This window comes from Drosophila subpulchrella, chromosome X (assembly GCF_014743375.2).
Source record: "Drosophila subpulchrella strain 33 F10 #4 breed RU33 chromosome X, RU_Dsub_v1.1 Primary Assembly, whole genome shotgun sequence".
In the NCBI taxonomy this organism is placed as follows: domain Eukaryota; kingdom Metazoa; phylum Arthropoda; class Insecta; order Diptera; family Drosophilidae; genus Drosophila; species Drosophila subpulchrella.
This window is the reverse complement of record NC_050613.1, coordinates 27,751,597-27,771,059: the sequence shown is the minus strand read 5'-3', so window position 1 is coordinate 27,771,059 and position 19,463 is coordinate 27,751,597. Positions and strand designations below refer to the sequence as shown.

Sequence of the window (19,463 nt, the reverse complement as noted above, 5' to 3'; positions counted from 1 at the left end):
TTTCTGCCTCTACGGGGGGGTTTTCTTTTTCTCCATGTGTGCTAATTATTTCCGCCTTTAAGCGACTCTCTTTTCCCATTTCATGCATTTCTTTTTTAGTTACTTTGTTGTAGGTACCTTGCGTTTCGCTTTAAAGTGTTTCCATATCCGTATCCCCCCCCTTACAACATATCCGCTATGGAGCCGTAGTGCTGCTCCTGGCAAATCGGACGACAGCACTCCTCCACGGCGTCGTACTTGTAGTGGCGCCTCCGGTTCAACTGACTCCTGTGATAATAACTTCTTCCTGGCTGCTCCTCCCGATCCTGCTGATCTTCCTGATCCTGATCCTGATCCGGATCCTCCTCCTCCTCCTCCTCTTCCTCCTCCTTACTGCCCATCTCCCCCTGACCGCAGCTGATATCCAACTCGAAGGGATTCAAGCGATCCTGGGTGAGGGAGTAGCGATTCTGGGGCGGCTGCAGTGATGATGTGGACGATGATGTTGACGCTGATGACGTCAGCTGCTGATGCTGATGGTGGCGACGGCTACTATAGCTACTATAGTTGCTGCCGCTATTGGGTTGGTGGTAATAATGGATGGCATGGCATGAGGCAGTCTTTGAATTGTATTCCTGAAAGAGAAAGGGAAGAAGTTTGGTTAGCCTTAGGTTAAATTAGCTATAAGGCTGTTCAAAATGTGGTATATGTTTTGTGATAAAACATTTGTTTCATTATACATAAGGTGTCTTTTTCAAACCATTAAATATAGTATTTTTGACGTCCTATTTTGTATCATTTTTTGAGTCATTATAATGTATTATTATGTTAAAACAACCACCAGTTATAAAGAAAATTAAAAATACGAATGGGTTTATTTTTCTGATCGAAGATAATCAATCTTAAATATCGAAAACGTTGTTAATAAAAACTCGACGACTTTGAAAATGCAAAAATCTGCCTTTGAGTGTGTATAATTTCTGTTAACTACATGGAAATCGCCGAATCAAAACCATTCTGCTGTAAAATTAGTTTTCGCTTGTGTGGGGCTTGATTTAAATAACTTTCATATTTCGTTATTGGCCTTTAGTTTGATTTGTGTTCAAACTTGTGTTGCTGTAAACTGCAACTAAATTTGGCGAATTTCATAGAATTTATTCGGCTGCACTTTGGTTTTGAATTTTGGTTTGAATTGAAACCTTAACCGATTGAACTGTGATGCCGTACAAGTTCAACAAGTTCGGGCTTTTTGGTCAAGTCAAGTGAGGAGATTCCCGCAATTGACTTTTGGCAGCATCTTTTATCCACTTCCGCCCCTGTCCTCCCCCTTTTCCCTGTCCTCCCCCTTTTCCCTGTCCTGTCCCAATGGAGTATATATTCACTTCCCTTCTCTTGACTTTTCCTGAACCAACTGAATATTGTCTGCGCTAAAATTTGTTGCCACAATTTGTGCAACAAATTTTGTGCTCCAGCTTTTGCTATTGCTTTTGGCTTTTGGCGCACTGCCTCGACATCTGTGGCCGTGTGTGTGTGTGTGTGGAGTGTGTGTGTAAATAACCAACATAATGGCAGAAAGGTCGCATTCTCATAAAGTTGGCGCTGACTTTCAGGGGTATCCTGTACTCGGGTACCCCCCCTGCTTCCCGTCCCCTCTGTGCCCCGCATATTATCAATAAATTGCATCTGACTGCCAAGCAGACAACAAAACGGTAGCCCTATCTGCAGACCCAACTCCCCAACTTTCCAACCCAACCTTCCACCTTCTGCAGACCCATTTGACACCCACCATCAGCCACCACCCACCTGACTAACCCGTTATTAAGCGAGAGCTTTAGCACTGCGGATAAATACTACACATTGCGCTTAGGCAGTTGGAATTCTCAGAGAAATCCTTAAATTTCAGCCCCATTACATTCTTGGAAATATAATAAATTTCATTTTAAGATAAGATTTGATTACATTTTATGTTGAGAATTGATACTTAATGATCTTATATGTTAAAGAAATTATATATTTATTATTGATTTAGTTTTGTAAATTTTTGTTGGTTGACTTTGTGAAAGTTTTTAAAAATATATTGTCTTAATTTTAAAACATAAGATTTGGTTTATTTATTTTTTGGTACATTTTTTGGTACCAATACAAAACAATTTATGATTAACTTGTCTTTATGCAAGTATTTAAATTTTCAATATTTTACTTTTTGGTGACCCCAATTTATTATTGTGGTGTATAAAAAGTTATGCTTAATGATGTTTTATGATCTACTATTTTTTTTTACTTTTTGAAGGTGCCCTAAATATACAAAAAGCACTCAATGATTCACTTTTCTTCGGCCAGCTCTTTTTATTTAAAATATTTCACTACTTCTTGGTGACCCCAATTTCTTAATTTCATTTGTTTGGCTACACAAAATAAAGTGTGTATTTTCTAAACACTTCTTACTGTTCCTTTTAAGCAGCCTTCGCACTCCCATTTTCGCTCAGTGCGCACGTAATATGGGCTTGGGCCCTGTCGCACCGCACCTTGTTCTAATTTATTTATTGTTGCATGCATGTGCTTTTATTGGTCGTCCTCCAAAATGCTGGGGGACTGGGGCTCTACAACGCCGACCCCCGGTTCAACCACAATATTGGGCAAAGTCCAGTGCTGGACTTTAACAATTATGTTTTGCCGGGTTGTACGGTCAAAGTCAACAATTTGATGCACTTGTCGCTCGCCGGTTGGCCATTTGGTGCCAAAGTTATTAAGCACTTTTCAGGGGGGCATAATTGGGGGTGGAAGCTAAGCCCGTGGCGAGCCGAGCTGAGCTGACCCAAAACTGGACTGAGTTTTAAAATCGGCTTAAGCAGGCAAATGTATTTCGAATGAGCCGCACACATCCTGTGAATACAGCATACAGCCCCCCCCCCCCCCATTCACCTTTTTGTTTCAAGTTTATTGATGTCGACGTGGGTTTTCATGCCTCAGCAGAGGGGGGAAGGGGGTCAGGTGAGAGGGGTGGGTGGAAAAGGGGTGCAGACTCGTCTGCAACGTGACAAAACCCATTATAGATGCGACCGCAAAGATAACACTCGCTTTTCGGTCCAGACTCGACTTCTGATGGATGCCCAAACACAAGTGTCAAGCCTTGGGGTTGGGGTTATTTTGGTCGCTTTTATGGCTGCCGGCAAAGGTGGACGAGTCACCAGTGGTGGTACTTCCAAATGGAAAATCATCGTAGTTTTCCTTGAACCATCGTTACTCTTGCGGCCGGTTTCTCAATGTCCGGTTAAGGCACTAATTGGTTATCTCTCACTGAAAGGTTAAGGTTCTAATTGCTTATCTCTCATTGAAAGTTAACATGGAGTTAGATTAATAGGATAGACACATGTGTGTCATCATCGTAGTTTTCCTTAAACCATCGTTGCTCTTGCGGCCGGTTTCTCAATGTCAGGTTAAGGCACTAATGGGTTATCTCTCACTGAAAGGTTAAGGTTCTAATTGCTTATCTCTCATTGAAAGTTAACATGGAGTAAGATTAATAGGATAGACACATGTGTGTTATCATCGTAGTTCTCCTTAAACCATCGTTACTCTGGCGGCCGGTTTCTCAATGTCAGGTTAGGGCGCTAATTGGTTATATTTCACTGAAAGGTTAAGGTTCTAATTGGTTATCTCTTACTGAAAGGTTAAGGTTCTAATTGCTTATTTCTCACTGAAAGTTAACATGGAGTGAAATTAATAAGATAGACACATGCGTTTTCTCAATCAATCCAACAAATGTCATTTGCTTTAGTCGAACGAGAAATTTAACTTTACCTTTTAGTTAAAAGTTTACGTTAAGATAAGCCTCAACATATTATTTACCGAATCTGTATTTTAATTAAATGACAAAAATTTAGAAGACTTTGAGAAATCGGCCCTCTATGATAATTAGCTAAAATGTTTAATAGTTTTAACGGTTAATACCTCATGATACCTTGTTAAGTCAGTTAATATCCCTAAATAAAATCCTTGAAAATGATCCATTAAAACCCCTACAAAAAGTCAAAAATAATAATAGCTTATACTTATCCCTTTAGCACTTTGTTAAGTCAGTTAATATCCCTTAATAAAATCCTTTAAAATGATCCATTAAAACCCCTACAAAAAGTCAAAAATAATAATAGCTTATACTTATCCCTATGGATGGATAAAAACCCCTTCAAATAAGTACCGAAATTCACCCCATCACTACCAGTCGCCGGGTGAAACTGCAAAGTTTCCATAAATTTCATTTTGTAACCATCAAAAAGTTAAGTCAACGATAAATTGAATGGCTGCATGATTGACTGAATGAATGAATGAGAGGCTGTGCAGGGTGGCGCCAGTGGGCGGTGGGTGGTGGGTGGTTTGTGGGCGGTGGGGCAGGCTGCGGCTGTCAGTTGCTTGTCGGTCATTGTGTGGCTCGTTGCGTTTCGGCCAGACATCAAAATCCACACAAGCGGGTGCAAAAAGTTGGTGAAAAAATATAAGAGTGCCAAAGAGATAAATGGAGTAAGGGATAAAAAAAGAACGCCTACAATTCGGAGACGAAAAAATCCCACAGCACAGGGTGCGGAAAAAAAACCATAGCCTTTTAAGATTATTCCAGTCTTTAAACTTGTCTTTAAATACATATTTTAAATAAATGCTTGTTCCCTTTTTTATTTATTTCTTCGCTTTCCTGCCGCACAATATTTATTTCACAACTGTTTAATTACCTACACTACAATTGCCTGAATTTAAGTGGTGTTGTTTTTTTTTTGGGTGCAGCAAAGAAATCATAATTAAATTAGCTATTAAAATTGAAATGAAAACTTAACCACAACTATTATACCGACCACAACTGTATTTATGGGCAGTGTGTGCGAGTGCGTAAAAAAGCGTCAATATAAATATAAAACAGGCGACAACAACAATGCCAAAAAGTCAAAAGCCGTCAAAAAGCATCATTGAACCAAAAAGGGGGCGGCTGGTAGGGGAAGGGGGCGTGGCTGAGGTGAGGGCCAACACCTCCACAAAGCGCTTGTCTGCGTGTGTGAGTCGCCGCCTCCTCTTTGGCCAAAAAGGCGTGGCACCGACATGTGACATGTGCCCTCCTGACAACGTCATGGCAACCCACGCCCCTGAAAAGGGGTTTAATGGGGGGGGAAGCACCTGCCCAGCCAACAATAGTGCGGAAATATTAAATCTGCGCGTCAGGCGAACCGAGTGAGGGCAAGGGGAGTAAACAATTTCGGGCAAGTGAAAATATTCGGGTAACAAAAGTGTATAAAGGGGGGCTTTTATACTTCTTACAAAGGGGCGGCGAATAACAGGGGGCGAAAGGGCGCCGCTGAGTCTTTATATGAATTGCAACAAACACGAATTCGGTTCGTAAGAAGGGCAAACTTAAAACTGATTATGTATTGATGGGTCTGATGGGCGGAGATAATCAAAAGAGAGCAGGGGGCTTATAAACATATACATTTATACATATATGGATGGGCACCATCTGCCGTCCTCATAATGGATCATTTTTAAAGTGGGGAAATATGAATTTGATTGGGACAATCATTGCATATTGTCAAGTGGGGTTATGTGCGAAAAGGGTTTCATAAATGTTACAGATGTGGTAGTTTGGAGGGTTTGTCGATACGATATGAATTAAAGTAAACAAAAAGTGAAGGGTTCTATGGGGCTGCCAAGTAAAGTGTTATCCTTATAAACCCCCTTAAATGAGGACAAGTTGTGGTGTGGCAGCTAGCCCCCCCCCCCCCCCCCCCCCCCCCCCCTTTGCCGACGCCCGTTCATCAATTTGCAGAGCCAACGGAAAGTGTTGCCTACTTTTTTGGGGCCATGCACTTAAAGCCGCTTCAAGGCGCCGTCGTTTCAGATATTGTTATGGTTGTGTTGGGAAATTTCTGACAGGTCATAAATTGGCGCAACGGGCGGTCTTTGCCCCACCCCCCCTGCATTCGAAAGGGGGGAGGGGGGCCGGAATGCCTTTGCCAAGCCCAAACACACACCCAATCACCCACCCAACGAGAGATTTATATTCTGATGACCAAATGTCGGCATTGTCGACGTTGTTTGTTCGCTGCTCGCCGGCAAACAAAACAAAACCAAGCCAAGCCAGGCCAAACCAAACCAAACGAAATGAAAACGCATTCGCTCTGCACAAATACAAACACAAATAAAGGTGTGAAGCGGCACGGGGCAACAACAACAACAATAGCAATGGGCCATGATAATGGCAAGAACAAGAAGAGCCTTCATTTACATATATACAACGTGTGTATTTTTTACAGTTAATGAAGCGACCAAGGACCAACGGCAAAGTATGAAAAAAAAACAAAAACAAGTGACGACGGCCAAAGCTAACAAGGAATGCCAACTACACTTGGAGAAAATCTATCTATAATCATATGAAATCATATTTAAAACAACAAATATGTTCCAAGTTCAAGGAATGTTTAAGTTATAATTAAAATAACACTTCCCAAATTTCAATACCGAAAACAACTTTGGACAATAAAGAATTCCCCAGGCGCTTAAATCAAATTAAATAAATTTCAGATGGAGTCCTACTTCAACTTTGTGATATCTTGGGCCTTTGTTCGTTGATATTTTTACTTTGCAACAAATATGTTCTAAGTTCTAGGAATGTATAAGTAATAATTAAAATAGCACTTCCCAACTTTCAATATCAATCAAATCAAATAAATTTCAGATAGAGTCGTACTTCAACTTTGTGATATCTTGTTCCTTTGTTCCTTGATATTGTTACTATGCATTATATTACTGAATTATAGTAACAATGTGTACAATTTTCAAGGTTAATTATGAAATTCAGTGATTATCCACAAGTTATAAAAAAAATCTGGAAATCTTTGAAAAGTAGTATTAGCGTTTGCTTAGGCTTTACAAAATCTGCTAGATCTAAAATCATGTTTCAATAGTCATTCACATTTTGATAATACATACAGAGAAAGTTCTGACGTTCTCATCTGAGTTGAAAATGTTCTTAAAAATAGAACGACATTTTTAAGTTGAAAATGTTTTTATTTTGCTCGAATCAAGTTGAATGGGCGGTGTTTAAGTACATTGTATGTACAAATAAAGTATTAGTTCAGTCATTAGTGTACTTATCAAAAAGTTGTTAAATATACTCAATTTAACTTTTCTATTCTCACCATTTCTTTCTTATATTGAAACCAAAATGGACTTACACGGTTTTTAAGAACGAATGTTCTCAATTCAAGAACAATGTTCTTGGATACTTCTCTCTGTGCAGTTACAAAACCATACTTTAGCTATATAGGATTATTTTAATATTTAAAAAGAATGGTATGCTACTTATAAGCAAATATTTAAATATGGCAAATGACTCTAGTTATTTTTGGCTACTTGTATTGTAGTATTCTTTATTCCTTATTTTCTTGGTTAAATTAAAAATTGGTATTTTTCACTACAAACATTTTTTGTACATCTGTGTGATATTTTTGGCAGTGTAACCAACGCGTTGGCACCTTTCGTCCAGCTTTTCCACCTCTCACTTCGTTTGTAGGGCTTGTTTATTAGCCAGCGCCATGGAACAACAACAAGAACAACAACAGAAACAACAACAACATTGGCAAAATGGCCGACGCCGCGCTTAATTGTGCGGCCAGCAACCGGAAACGGAAACTGATTGTGCGGTCTGGCAGGGACACAAAAGTCCCTCTTGCACCCGCGCCCTCACCTTAACCCCTATCCATGCCCACATCCTCACCCTTAACCCCACTGATTTGCAACAAATCTCATTCACATTAAGCGTTTTTAGTCGCGCTGGCGGCTTTCCAATCAACGCATTTGACATTTTGCCCCCCATTTCCCCACATTTACCACATTTTCCCTGCATTTTCCTCCTGTTTTCCAGCACTCACCACAGATTGATTAAGCAAAGGAAACTTTCGATGGTCTAGGTTTTTGGGGGTCTACGTCAATCGGTTTGTTTGTTTGCCAAAAAATTGACTTTGAGATTCTATTTCTCTGTTTTTTTTTTCACTGCTTTGTTTTTGTTTTTTGTGTTTTTAGCGTTCTGGTCCTGATTGATGGGCTGAGATAAAGCCATGGTTAAAGGGGGCAGGGGAGGGGGATTGGTTAGAGGATCTGTCGTTTGCATTTAGCAGTCGTTGGTATGCTTCTTCTTGGCCAAAATAAAAGAAGACAAAATAGAAAAAGGACAACGAGTCGCGTTCAATTGAAGCTGCGCCTCTGCCTCCCAATTTTCCCCGCTTTTCCACCCTTTGTTGTAATTGATGTGTCTGCGTTGCGTTTTGTTTTCCGTTTTCACTTACAAGTTTCCCATTTCTTTTTTCCCACGAACAGATCTGCAAGTCCCACAGAGTTGTACATCTCTATTAAAACTTTCTAGAAGACCAAAACCAAATATCTGTACAATTTGTAAGGCTAAGGAGGTTCAAAAAGATTTAACATGTGTTGGCAAAATAAATGGATGGAAATATACAAATCGTCATATATAACTAAGGTTTGATTACTCCTTTATCATTCTATAACCTACATTAAAAACATTTTCGATATCGATTTTAGGATCTGCTATACTTTTAATGATATATAAATTATTTACCACTTCTATTGTATTTTCTGATACTTGGTAATATGACTTTTAATAATACTGAATAATAAGTTGGGTGTGTTATATAAATAAAATTTATTATACCAACAGCAATCCATTTTCTACATTTAGTAGATACGTAGATACGTCTTAAAGTCAACCTAAACAATCCACGCGCAGAATACACGATATAATATGATAGTTCTGCAATCCACATCAATGACGACTTATTTCACCTAGTTAGTGAGCCCTTCAAGGACCGTCAAATAGACCTTTTGACAACTGCGTCTCATTTGGCAGGCGAACTGATTGCGCAACAAATGCTCCATCGCATCGCGGTTCATCTCATCTGGCATTATCAATTGCTCTTCACGCACGTTTGCCCGTTGTTAATGTTAATGCAGTCATCAGCTTAGGGCTGTCGAACAATGCCCAGCATCCCGTGTATTCCAGTCTCAAGACTTGAGTCTCCCCAACCAACCAAAGGTCCAAAAGTCCAACCCCTCGCACTCTCGATATATAATATTAAACCACGCACAACAAACACCAGCTGTGGGCGCAGCGAACCTCAAGTCGATAATTTAATGGTCTCTGCCATTTAATCTGCATTGAATTTATTATCTTGGAAAAAATTAATCTTGATATGTGGCCGGCTTATGTCGGCGACGAGCACTCGGTCTCTTTTTCCTTCGAGCGGTACGACTACGACTGACGAAAATAGCTAAAAAGCCGCGACAAGCACGCGCCGCACCCCCTTTTTCTTACTTTTTTTGCCGGCGCGCCCCTGCCTGAAGCCCCCCTCTTGCAATACCGCCTTGAATATCTCATAAAAATTTGCAATTGTGCGGGTGGAGTGTCTCTAAATCTTTAAAGAATTATTTACTACAGTTTTCGTCTTAGACAGCGAGTGGTGGGTGATTTTGGTTAGACAACCCCCGAATCCAAGGAGTACTCAGACTCTTTGTGCACTGAGAAAAACTTGTTCAATTGGAATGTGGCAAGAAATGAGGGCACATAAAGGCATAAAGATTTATTTTTATTACGATAATCAAACTGTTACGAAACAAAATATGAGTATTTATGAAAAAATGAAGTCTACCGAATTGGTGGACTATGGAGACATGTGTTATAAAAAGTCATTTTGGATTTTCGTTTCAGTTTGACACCCGCATAAACAATAAATTGAAAAAAAGTCTACCAAATTGGCGGACTATGGAGACATGTGTTAAAAGAAAACCCATTTTGGATTTTCGCTTTCATTTTCAGATTGAAAAAAAAAACGTGCCTATATAAGATTTTTTCCAGTGCACTCGTCCCCAGTTCGTATGAGAGGGCAGACAATGTCACCACCAGCTACCGTTGAGCCACCCCCAAAATTCAGTGTGTGTTATTGCTCTACGCCTGCCATTGTCCTCTGGCTCCGCCGTTACGCCATCGCCCCTGTCCGTCCGTAAGTCTGTCCGTAAGTCTGTCCGTATGTCCCCGTGTCCGTCCGCCTGTATCCTCCCCCAATCTTTACCCTGGACAATCCGATCCAGCGATGGCGCTGGCGCCTTGCCAATGAAAGGAGCAGACCGACCAAGAACCAGACCAAAAACGGGTCCTTGTCCTTGCAAATTTATTGTGTTACCCACGCGACTTTGGCGCCAGCGGGTTAAGGTTTTCTTTCGCCTTTCTTCCACTTAGCTACACTCGCAGAAATACTGCGCATTGGATTTTTTGGGGGGATGACAACGAGAGCAGCCCACGCGTTAGTTTAATGAGACGCACAAATAGGCTGTAAATGTCAGAAGTGCTTTAAAAGCAAAGCTCAATTTTGCCATCGAAATTAAATAACACATTGAATAAATGGTCATTATTTGTGGTTAGAAACCGAAAATATCGATTTAAATTGCACATGTTTTCTTCCCAATATTAAAAAGTTTTTGCCACCATATGGTAGCCCATATAAAGGTAATTACGTTTGAATTGAAATTGCATTTAAGTTGACCAAATAATTGCATTTGTTCAATTGTTAGAGCAAAACTGGCATGCAATTTGATAGGGATGTCTATTTTTGTTATAAATAATAAATATTACTGGTCAAGTAATTAAAAATATTTTCTCTTGTTAACTTTAACTTCAACTTTAATTTGCCGTGTAATGGTTGTGTGTGCTGTATAAGAAATAAGGCCTGTTGAACTTCTTTAGCTGACCCCCTATCCCCCTCGAAATTTTCCTACTTCAGAGCAAGTTTAACAATTTCGATCGTCTCGGGGGCCTTCATCGTTCAATTTTTAATCAGTCGGGCGCAATCTCGCCGGAGAAAAGTCAACCAGGAACTGGGCTTCATTCAACCAAACTTCTGACAAATTTCCAGCTTGCCCCCGAGCGGAGTGCTGACCCCCTGGCCCCTCTAACCCCTCTAACCCCGCCTCTGTTTAAATAGAAATGTTGTTCATTTGAGTACTTTGTGTGCGGCCTGGCTTTTATTATGGCTAAGTGAATGTTTATGCCCGATTTCCCCAGCACATGTGTGCCTGGCCCCGAAAATCCTTTCCTTATCTCCATTGTCCGGCCCTGGAATCCCCAAATCGTCGTCCTTGCCGAGATCCATTTTCATATTTGCCCAGGGCCAGAGCTGGCAAAGCAGACGTTTTTCCCATTTCCCATTTTTCCATTTTCGATGTGGCTCTGATTTCATTTCAAGTTCCTTTTCCACTTTTTCCGCTCTTTTCCCTTTGCTTTATTAGCCGGCGCAAGTTTAAAATGTTTTATTATTGTTGGCTACATTTAAACGATTCTCGGTGCAAAGGGAAATGGCTGTGGGGAAAGGGTTAGAGTTTTCCCTCTAACCAAAAATAGAAAAGAGAAAAGGGCACAGGGAAATGGAAAGCGACTGACTGACTGACTGACTGTCAAATCGAGTGTGCACAAATCGTTTGCAGATAGACTGGCCCAAGGACCACTTTTTGGTCACATATGAGCAAAGTCCCCGAAAAAAGGACGGGAAATCGGAGGGTTAGGCTAGGGTCAAGGGTGAAATTCTAATACAGATGATGATGATGATGAGATGTCTGGGCTGGCAGCCAGAAACTTGTGTCTGGAGTGCCTCGAAAATGCTCACAAAAAATGAATGACTTCGACAAAGTCGCCTTAAATAAATGAATAGGATAGATAAAGTAGAACGAGGGTAATTTCTAATCACTATCACTCATCTATATTGAAAGGAAAATCTTCGAATTGAAGTTTTAAAGCAAATAAAAGACTGAATATGATTATTTAATTACTTCTTATCTTTTGAACGTCATCAGTTTAACTATTTAGAGAGTTGCCAAACTTGTCTTTAAATCCTACAATTCAAGGTGAATGCTAGGCAACGAATGAATGGCCCAAAACTGAATGAATGGGTTCCTGAATGAATACGAACGCTCGGATTCGCATTCGCATTCTTGGCCGATTTCATAAATGACTCCGGAAATTCTCGGCAGAAGTGTTGTGTGCCGAGGAGCGATTGAATAAGGAGTGCCGCCTATGTAGAACGTATAGCGCATATAGTCGGGACCTCCTGATCCACAGGCACCCTCGCACACTCGGTCACTTATTCATGGAGCGGCAATGGACCATTCACACACACGCACACACATATCATGCATCCATTCATTCAAACGGCATTGAATGCAGCCGAGTTTCCCTTTTCACTGATTTTCCCCCAGAACCAAGGCCCAGTTCAGTTTTTCCCTCCACATCCTCCAGTGTTTGGCTTTCACCCGTCGCGTTTATTTCACATGCTACTTAACACCCGAGGCAAATTAGTTGCGCCTCGGCGCAGTTTCGAATATAAATCAACGCGCGGACAACAGCAACAGCAACAGCAACGAAACAACAACATTGAACCGCGGAGGAAATGGTTGCATAATGCAAGGAATCGAGGCTTTTGATACCCTCTTGGGATTCCTGGTTCATATATCAGGTATATGGTAAAGAAATGTGGAAATACACCATCAATTCAAGAGTTTTAAAAATGAATATACTAATTTAGTTGATCATAAAATATTATGATAATATTTCTAAAGGTCAATATAATACATCTTGAGATTAGGTTCCCAATAACACATTTAAAATTCAGAAGCTTATTAAAATCCCGATTAACATATGTAGTTGATCATAAAACCTTATGATAATATAATATCCCATTTCTAGAGATCACTATAGAACACCTTTGGTTTATCCCTAATAAAACACGCCAGTTAGAATTCGTTTTTATACATTTTAGTAATAATATGATATACCATTTACAAAGGTCTTTTTAGAGCAGCTTAGTTTTATTTTCAGAGCCATCATACCATCAATAATACCCATTGAAAGTTGTTTCGCCTTCGGAGCCATTTCCGAGTTTTTCGCAACAGATTTTTTATGGTCGCCGCCGAAATGCGAGAAGCGCTGGAAGAGCGGAAGGAACGCGAAGAGCGTGCACCCTGCGGCTGCCACACATGTGCGACCCTGCCCTCGAGGGCTGAAGTGTGTTGCCCCCCACTTCTCACTTTCCACCCCAGCCCCGCGACGCACTCCCATTGCATCCCCCAGCGAACCCTGTCGAATTGCATAGGGCATAAAGCATCGTTGCACTGAGAGAAATATTTCCAGAAATACTAATAAATAAAATAAACAAATAACTAGAAAGTACATTGATATGAAGCCTTCAAGGGAAACTTTCGAATTTTTCCCTATTACTAATTATACCCGTTACTCGTAGAGTAAAAGGGTATACTAGATTCGTCGGAAAGTATGTAACAGGCAGAAGGAAGCGTTTCAAACCCCATAAAGTATATATATTCTTGATCAGGATCACTAGCCGAGTCGATCTAGCCATGTCCGTCTGTCCGTCTGTCCGTCTGTCCGTCTGTCCGTCTGTCCGTCTGTCCGTCTGTCCGTATGAACGCTGAGATCTCGGAAACTATAAGAGCTACAATACTGGGATTGGGCACGCAGATTCCTGAGATTCCTGCGCAGCGCAAGTTTATTTCAAAAGAGTGCCACGCCCACTCTAACGCCCACAAACCGCCCAAAACTGTGGCTCCTACAGTTTTGACGATAGAACAAAAATTTTAACTGAAATGTATTGTTCTCATCAATACCTACCGATTGACCTAAAAAAAAGTTTGCCACGCCCACTTTAACGCCCACAAACCGCCCACAAACTTCAAAAAATCGTAAATATGAACGCGGATATCTCGGAAAATATCAAAGATAGAGACACGGGATTTCAGATTTAGATTCCGTAGGCTTGAGCGCAGCGCAAGTTTATTACGCGAATATGCCACGCCCACTCCAACGCCCACAAACCGCCAAAGTCTGTGGCGCCCACAATTTTCATGGTAGATAAAAAATTTAAACTGAAATGTTTTGGTCTCGTCAATACCTATCGATTGATTTAAAAAAACGCCCACTCTAACGCCCACAACGCTTAAATCTGTCTACCGCCGGTAGGTGGCGCATTTGCTGCTTGCATATCTCAATTTTCCTTTGGTCCCTTTAGCTGAGTAACGGGTATCTGATAGTCGAGGTACTCGACTATAGCGTTCTTCCTTGTTTTGTACTACTATTGAATAATATATCTAAAATATCTACCTATCAGCAATTGCATTTCCATAAACTCAGAGAAGATTCCTTAAACATATAAGAATAAATATAATATAAACACTTAAAACACAATATTATTATTTGAAAAACCTTTTCCAGGACCTCACAAAGATTTATAAAACATAAAAGAATAAATATACTATAAACACTAAAAACCCCTATATTATTATTTAAAAAATCTTATCCAGAACCTTCACAATTTTCCCCGTTCTTTCCCATTTTTATTTCCAGTGTAGTGTTGGTTCGTACGCACAATTGTGCAAATTGACAGATTTATAACAAAATGCAATGAATAACGGTATTATTCACACACCGAGTAATGGGGAAAGTGGAAGGAGGGGATTTAAGGGGGTGTTAGAGAGATGGCTTGGTTGCATCTTTTGGTCCGCAGACATTTCAACAGGCGCCTTAATGTTCCGACACTCCGCTCCCTTAATTTCCTTTTACCACCCCCATCCTCATCTTCATCTTCATCGGGGTATTCGGTGGGTAATCCCCGTGACCAGTATAAAAATGGGGGCATATGTGCAGCCGGGGTTTCGGGGAAAGCGCTTTTCCCACACCCAAAAAATAAACTGATGAGCGATGCGGATTAGCCCAGTTTCAGTTATAAATGAATTTTTCTTATTTTTCGGCCAGAGCAAGATAAAAAAAATATATATAAATATGTACGAGTATATATGCAAGAGATACAGAGGGGAGGAAATCTATGAAGTTCAATCAGTTTTAATTGATTCATTTCGTCGGAGAAGGGATGAAAACATTTGCCCGCTTCTCCCGGATAATGATGATGTCGGGCCGCTCAGTTAATAAATTTATTATCTTGGGAATGCGGATAGGTCCTCCACCGACTACCCCGACTCCCCCTTTCCATCGCGCTCTGCTCTATATCTCTGTACCTATATATCCCGCTCGGATCTGCTTCCTCTCCAGCGGAAGTATCTCGTTGATTGTGAAATGGAGCTATAAGCTATACGGCCATGGCCGTGGCTGGAAAACGGGGCCGCAAATTTATTATGATTAAAGTTGAAAAGTTGAAATTGATGCCCAAAAGCAGAGCGAGATGGAAGTGGAAGTCGGGTTTGGAATTGGAATTGGGACTGAGTGGTGGGGGTGGGAATATCGAGATGGTGACGGCGATAATCATGGCAGATGATCTTAAATGACAAAATGCCCATAAAAAGTAATCAACTATTGAAAGGGTTTAACACAATCACAGCAATCGCCGAGGGGATGTGATTTTCCATGGGAAGTTATGGCAGATTTAGGAAAATGACTACTGAATGACAAAACAGCTTGAGGCTCAGTACTCATGATGAGAAAATCTATACCTTAACTAACAAAAAATTAAAATGTGCCTAAGAAAATAAACCTTTTCACTATATACTATTATAATTAATGGTTTTATGAGGTTATTATTATTGGTTATTATTATCACAAATAAATATTTATATATTGAATTCTAAATTTCGTATATTAGTTATTTGAATTAAATATAAATCTTATTATTCAATACAAAACATATTTAATTTTATTATTAAATTATAAAATAAGTAAAGCAAGGTACAAATATTAAATATTTGTCATTTTTACGAAAAGCGTTTTACACCTATTAAATTTAAAAAAAAAGAAAGAATTTTGTTTTAAAACTCAAAATATTAAATATTCTTTGATTCAAATAAATAAAAATCGCAGCTAAAAAATCTTAAATATAACATGAAATCCTTACAATACCTATTTAAATGCAAATCTAATACAGTACTCACCATAACAATAGTCCATTTCTTGCAAATGTGACGCAGCGCCTTTTTGTAGCATCACGGTTTCATGGTCCAGAAGTTCTTCTTGGGTTTCGCTCCGGTGGACAGTGCCACGTTGCTGCTGCTGCTCATGCTCATGCTGCCGCCGCCCATGCCGCCGCCCATTCCGCCCACGGCCACGCCCACGCCGGGTCCAACGCCCACGCCGGAGGCCATCGATCTGCCCGAGGCGCGCTGCTGATCCGCCGAACAGCGGCGTGGATAGTTGAAGGGCGACAGCGAGCCGCCGCCGCCGCCCACGGCGCCCGCCGCCTCGTGCATGGGCACCATGACACCACCGGCGGCGGCACCACCACCCACTCCTCCCACTCCACCGCCCACCGCCAAGGTCATGCCAATGCCCTGATCCTCGCCACAACTGGCCATGCTGCTCTTGGAGGTGGAGGTGCCCGAGGCGGTCGAGGATCGGCAGCTGCGCAGATTGTGCGGCAAGGTGTTGTTGTTCAGGTTGTGGTGGTGCAGCGCCTGCTGATGCTGCTGCTGGTGGATGTGGGCGTGGTGGTGCAGCTGGCCGGTGGGCGTGGCGGACTTGTAGTACCGCAGACTCTCGTTATAGCTGGCCCCACTGCTGCTGCCGCTGCCGCTGAAGCCGGAATCGAGGTCGCCCTCATCGAACTCCGGATTGATGCAGCTGCTGTGGCCATGATCCTTCAGCTCCATGCTGTTCAGCGTGCTCGACAGGTTCTCCAGGCTGGCGTGCGAGGCGGAGCTGGAGTTCGAGGTGGCCCCAGCACCGGCGGCTCCGCCCAGTAGACCGCCGCGCCTGGGTCGTTGGGCGGTCTTCGACGAGGGTCCCGCCACCGCCGAGCCCGATGACGATGACATCGATATGCCACTGCCACCACCCACCGCGCCGGCGGGCATCGAGGTGCTGGGCTCGTCGGCACCGAGGGCATGGCTGGGACTCACGTCCGGCGGTGTGGGCGGCATTATCAAGGCCTCCAGCGAGAGATTCAGCTCGTCGAGCACCCGGAAGTGGTTGTGCTGGACGCGGCGCTGCTCCTCCTTCACGTTGCCCGCACTGGAACCACTGGCGATGCGGTTGTCGGAGAGCACTTTGCGGATCTTCTGCTCGCTGACCTCCTCGTACAGATTCTCGGTGGTGCCGTAGCGGGTGGTGTAGGTGTGTCGATCCCGCTCCTCGGCGCTGGGCGAACTGGAGGTGGACTGGCCGCCGTGATGGGTGGTGCTGCTCTTCGAGCGGAAGCTCTTGGCCAATAGGGCGCGTATCGAGTTCCGTGGCGGACTCTTCGAGTGGCCCTGCTGCTGGCCCTGCTGACCCTGACCTCCGGATCCGGAACTCGAGCTCGATCCCTGGGCGGCAGGCACATTCGTGTGGCACTTGGCCGCGCCCGGTTCGTAGTAGGCATAGGAGTAGACATGGTTGAACGGCGCCGCCGGTGCAGCTGCTCCCGTGCCACTAGCTCCGCTGGCTCCCGAGGCTCCAGAGCCACCACCACCACCCACAGCTCCACCACCACCCCCGCCGTTGAAGGCCACGTGCAGTGAGGGATTGGAGGCGCCACCGCCGTGCGATGCCGTGGCACTGCTGCTGCTGGGCGTCATTACGCCGGCGGCGAATCCGTAGTCCAGCGATGAAGTGGACGACGACGACTGTGTGTTGGTCGTGGGCTCGAACCGTTCCATGGTGGCGGCAATGTTCTTGCGAGACCACTTGACCTGGTTCAAAAGAAGAAAAAAGAAGAAAGAAATTAGAAATTGGAAATATTACCAGACCTATCTTGGAAATCGAAAAAAGCCAAGATGAATTGTTCTTAATTTCAGTATTCGGCATTTTACTTTTTTGAGAAAAACTACTCTCAAATGAAACGATCTTTTAATAGAGATAAAGTAGTCTCGATTTTGTCCTTTGAGACGAAATTCGTCTTACAAACGCAGGACCCTTCATTGCAATGTTGAGAGATGGTGATTTCAAGATCAAATGTTCTCATTTTGAGAATTCTTAGTCTCAATTTTTCGAGAAGAAAAGTTCTTGAAATCAAGACTGAAGTACTCTCGAGATTGATGTAGTTTCTATGATGTTTTCTTTTAAGAAGAAAGTCGCCTTAAAAACTGGTTTAACAAATTTTCAGAATTGTGGATGGGTTCTTCTAGGCTATCTTTATAGATCAGGGGGAATGGCTTCGTAAACGGTTTTTTCTTTCGAGAGTGAGACTCACCTGCTGCTCGACATCCATCTTGTGGTTGCTCCGCCGGCTGTGACCCCTTCTTCGGCGCTCCGTGAACGCCTCGCCGTGACTGCTGCCCATGAGCAGTTGGTCTCCGATCCCGAGGCCGTTCTGCGAGGAGGCGGACGAGGAAGAGGGCGCCGCCGGCATGCAAAACTCGATGCTGTCCATGTCGTCGGGGAAGATCAGGTGCGAGCCGATGTGTCCCACGTGGCTGCTGCTGCTGCTGCCGCTGTTGTTGTGCGAATGCGAGTGTGTATGTGGATGCCCCAAGGTGGCGGCCGCATGTCCATGGCCATGGCCCATTCCCATGCCCAGGCCACCGCCCAATGCCATGCCATGATTGTGACCCATGCCGTGGCTGAGGGTCATCTGGCTGGGATGCTGATGTGATGCCACCGCCCGCTGGCCGTGGCGCATGGAGCCACCACTCACCGCCGCACTCACTCCCACACCCACTCCCGGCGGGGCACTGTGCACCGCCACCGATGTCGTCTGGTGCGGATGCTGGTGCGGATGTGGGTGCGGATAATCGCTGGCGAATTGCGGCGATCCACAGCGATTCTGGAACTTGGCAGCAGTTGCTGCACTGCCTCCAGTGCCGCTGGCCGGATACATTGTCGTCGTCTATCGAGTATCAAAGTCGATCGGAGCTGCTCTCGGGCGATTCTACTATTGCTCGCTACTTTCTCGATGGCGAGAATTTCGGGTTGGGTTTTAGGGGGTATTTAGCAGCAACAGGAGTCGGGCATCATCTGTGGAGAACGGAAAGCCATTAATCAGCGTGGAAAGTGGAGAACGGAGAACGCAATGCTGGTCAAGGGCTGGACAATGGAGGTGGAGTAAGGGAGATGCAGAGATGCATGACTGACATGCCATGCCAAAATCCCACAAATAAAAGCTGGAATTATGAGCACCACACTGCTCCAAGACCCAAGACCCAAAACCCGCACCCGCAGTCGATTCAAATTTATATATGCGCAAACATTGTTGCCACGCTAAGTGGCAGCCGAGATGCACTTCGAAAAAAAGGCCCAGGTTATAAGGAAATAGCTTGATAAGTAATAATGAACTCCTGGAAAACATGAGATTTTTAGAAGCTCTAGACAATTCTTTTAAAATAATTGGCATACAACAATAAAAGCCCTATTGCTTTTAAGTAAATAATAATAACTTTCGAAAATTTAAAACACTTTGGAAAACTTTGTAAGCTTGTGAATTAAAGATGGTTAATTTAAGATATGCAATTTT

At 42.9% G+C, this 19,463-nt stretch overlaps 2 protein-coding genes across 2 annotated transcripts in view; both read right to left on the bottom strand.

Annotated features, from left to right (window-relative positions):
* Positions 1-476: 476 nt before the first annotated feature.
* Positions 477-18,868, bottom strand: LOC119556793 (midnolin homolog). Its single transcript, XM_037869230.1, has 3 exons — positions 18,204-18,868; positions 15,970-17,703; positions 477-614 (listed from the first exon to the last, which is right to left on the bottom strand). Exons 1-2 carry the CDS (start codon positions 18,828-18,830, stop codon positions 16,021-16,023), a joined length of 2,310 nt encoding a protein of 769 aa, XP_037725158.1. The 5' UTR covers positions 18,831-18,868; the 3' UTR covers positions 477-614; positions 15,970-16,020.
* LOC119555972 overlaps positions 18,830-19,463 on the bottom strand; it is a 79,880-nt gene continuing 79,246 nt past the window's right edge. The window contains exon 6 of the mRNA XM_037867700.1: positions 18,830-18,967. Coding sequence (XP_037723628.1) covers positions 18,941-18,967 — 27 coding nt within the window. The 3' untranslated portion in view covers positions 18,830-18,940. The remainder of the gene's footprint in view (positions 18,968-19,463) is intronic.